The following is a 2,138-nucleotide window of genomic DNA, read 5'->3' as shown; positions in this document are numbered from 1 at the left end:
TGGATTTGGGCATTTATTGTAGGTTTTGGGCTTCATAAGGTTTGGACTATAGCATTTGAATAGCAGACTGATCTTTCTGTATACTAAGATAGACTACTTTAACAATTATTTATGTTTATCGTTAGTCTTAGATTTTTTATCTTCCCCTTTCATTTGCCTTTTCTCTGCTTCAATTCGATTAGAGATGCTACTTGCTGAAAACATCTGACATCTTAAAAGTATGTCCTGTTGCCAACTTCACTAGATTAAAATGTTAATCAACTCATCTCAATTTCAGAACATAGGGATTTTTAGCACTGTCCGTTTAACTGTTTTTAACGTTCTTCAGTTTCCAAAAGTAAAAAAATGCCCACCAATAGTTTGAAGTGTTATATGTCCTTTGTGCAACAATTCTTCTGTGGAGTCCAGCTCCACAACATGATATTTAATCTAGGAAATGCTTAGGTTTTTTTGATGTGTTGAACTCTGTCACAGAAGTTGAGCTTGGTAATATCTGGACATCTGATTAAAACATGTTTTGTCTAGGGTGCTGTTGAGAGTTTGCTAGAATGTAGTACACACGTTCAACTTGCAGATAGATCAACTGCTCCAATTGACGAGTCTTGTAGGCAACTATTGTTGTCGAGGCTCTTGGAGATGAGCTCAAAGGGTCTGCGGTGCTTGGGCTTGGCATATAAAGATGACTTAGGTGAGCTTTCAGGATACAATGTTGAGACTCATCTTGCCCACAAGAAGCTGCTTGATCCGTCCTCCTGCTGCTCCATTGAAAGTGATCTAGTTTTTGTGGGAGTTGTTGGACTAAGGGTGAGTAGTGTTAAGTTTTCAAGAATAATGAATCTAGAAAACCTTCATTTTCCTTATAGTTTGACAGAAAGAACTGAAATGCAGGACCCACCACATGAGGAAGTTCACAAGGCAGTAAATGACTGCAGAAGAGCTGGGATCAAAATCATGGTTATAACTGGAGACAATAAATCCACTGCTGAGGCCGTTTGCAGGGAATTCAATTGTTTTCTCATGGTGAGAATCTTAAGGGAAGTAGTTTTACTGGCAAAGAATTCATGGCACAAATTGAGATATTGTCACAAGATGGAGGCAAGGTATTTTGTCGTGCTGACCCAGGCACAAACAAGAAATTGTAAGGATTCTGAGGGAGATGGGTGAAGTAGTTGCAATGACTGGAGATGGCGTCAATGATGCACCTGCACTAAAACTTGCTGACATTGGAATAGCCATGGGCATTACAAGAACTGAGGTGAAATAAGCTTTTCCGGTGTGGTCGTTACAACTCATTTTAGTGTTACATACTTGCATTAGTGCTCTCCATCCAGTTATTTAACAATGTAATACCTAACATACAGTTTCGAAATAGGAGAGTAGTGAGGTCTTCTGAGGGATTACTTGCCATGCTGTGACAGTTTATTATCTAAATCTCAAGAAGTAGCGATGATTGTGCACCTTGCATGCGAATTTTTTCTGCATATGTGAACTCATTGGTCATTTAATTAATTAGCTAATCAAAGACTAATATGTTTAGGTTGCAAAAGAAGCTTCTGATATGGTTCTGGCAGATGACAATTTCAGTACTATAGTCTCTGCTGTTGCAGAGGGACGTGCGATCTACAATACCATGAAGGCCTTCATCAGGTTAGTCTTGTATTTCAGGAAGTGAATGTTTGATTATTCCTACAATTAGTCATACCTTTATTTTACTTAATATCATATGTATTCTTTGTTGATGCAGATATATGATATCATCCAATGTTGGTGAGGTCATCTCCATTTTCTTGACTGCTGTTTTGGGTATACCAGAAAGTTTGATACCTGTGCAGTTGCTCTGGGTAAATTTGGTAACAGATGGTCCACCTGATACAGCTCTCGGATTTAACCCTGCCGATGTTGATATAATGCAGAAACCACCTAGGAAGAGCAATGATGCTCTCATAAACTCCTGGGGTTTCTTTCGTTATATGGTCAGTTTGGATCGCTATTTCTTATTCTTCGATGTGTATTGCTAATGTGGCTGCATTTGTTTTGTATTTTGCTACTTTGACGTCTCTTTTCTTACAATCCTGCATCAGATACTGTCCTTTTGAGCAAGGGTCTTTCAGAAACACAGCCTCTCTACAAAGGTAAGG

At 38.7% G+C, this 2,138-nt stretch overlaps 1 protein-coding gene across 4 annotated transcripts; it reads left to right on the top strand.

Moving 5' to 3' along the window:
• The first annotated feature begins 6 nt into the window (after nucleotides 1–6).
• On the top strand, nucleotides 7–2,138 carry LOC107852533 (calcium-transporting ATPase, endoplasmic reticulum-type-like). 4 transcript variants are annotated; one of them, XM_047402572.1, is made up of 5 exons: nucleotides 7–804; nucleotides 889–1,255; nucleotides 1,538–1,647; nucleotides 1,745–1,973; nucleotides 2,082–2,138. In XM_047402572.1, the coding sequence occupies exons 2-5, from the start codon at nucleotides 1,157–1,159 to the stop codon at nucleotides 2,094–2,096; spliced, it is 453 nt and encodes a 150-aa protein (XP_047258528.1). In that variant the 5' UTR covers nucleotides 7–804; nucleotides 889–1,156; the 3' UTR covers nucleotides 2,097–2,138. The 4 variants fall into 4 exon arrangements, with proteins under 4 accessions (XP_047258528.1, XP_047258529.1, XP_047258526.1 ...); XM_047402573.1 differs by having other exon boundaries at nucleotides 1,745–1,767; nucleotides 1,858–2,132; XM_047402570.1 differs by having other exon boundaries at nucleotides 1,745–2,138.

The sequence above is a fragment of the Capsicum annuum genome, unplaced genomic scaffold (genome assembly GCF_002878395.1).
Source record: "Capsicum annuum cultivar UCD-10X-F1 unplaced genomic scaffold, UCD10Xv1.1 ctg24463, whole genome shotgun sequence".
In the NCBI taxonomy this organism is placed as follows: Eukaryota; Viridiplantae; Streptophyta; class Magnoliopsida; order Solanales; family Solanaceae; genus Capsicum; species Capsicum annuum.
This window is presented reverse-complemented; position numbering and strand designations above follow the sequence as displayed.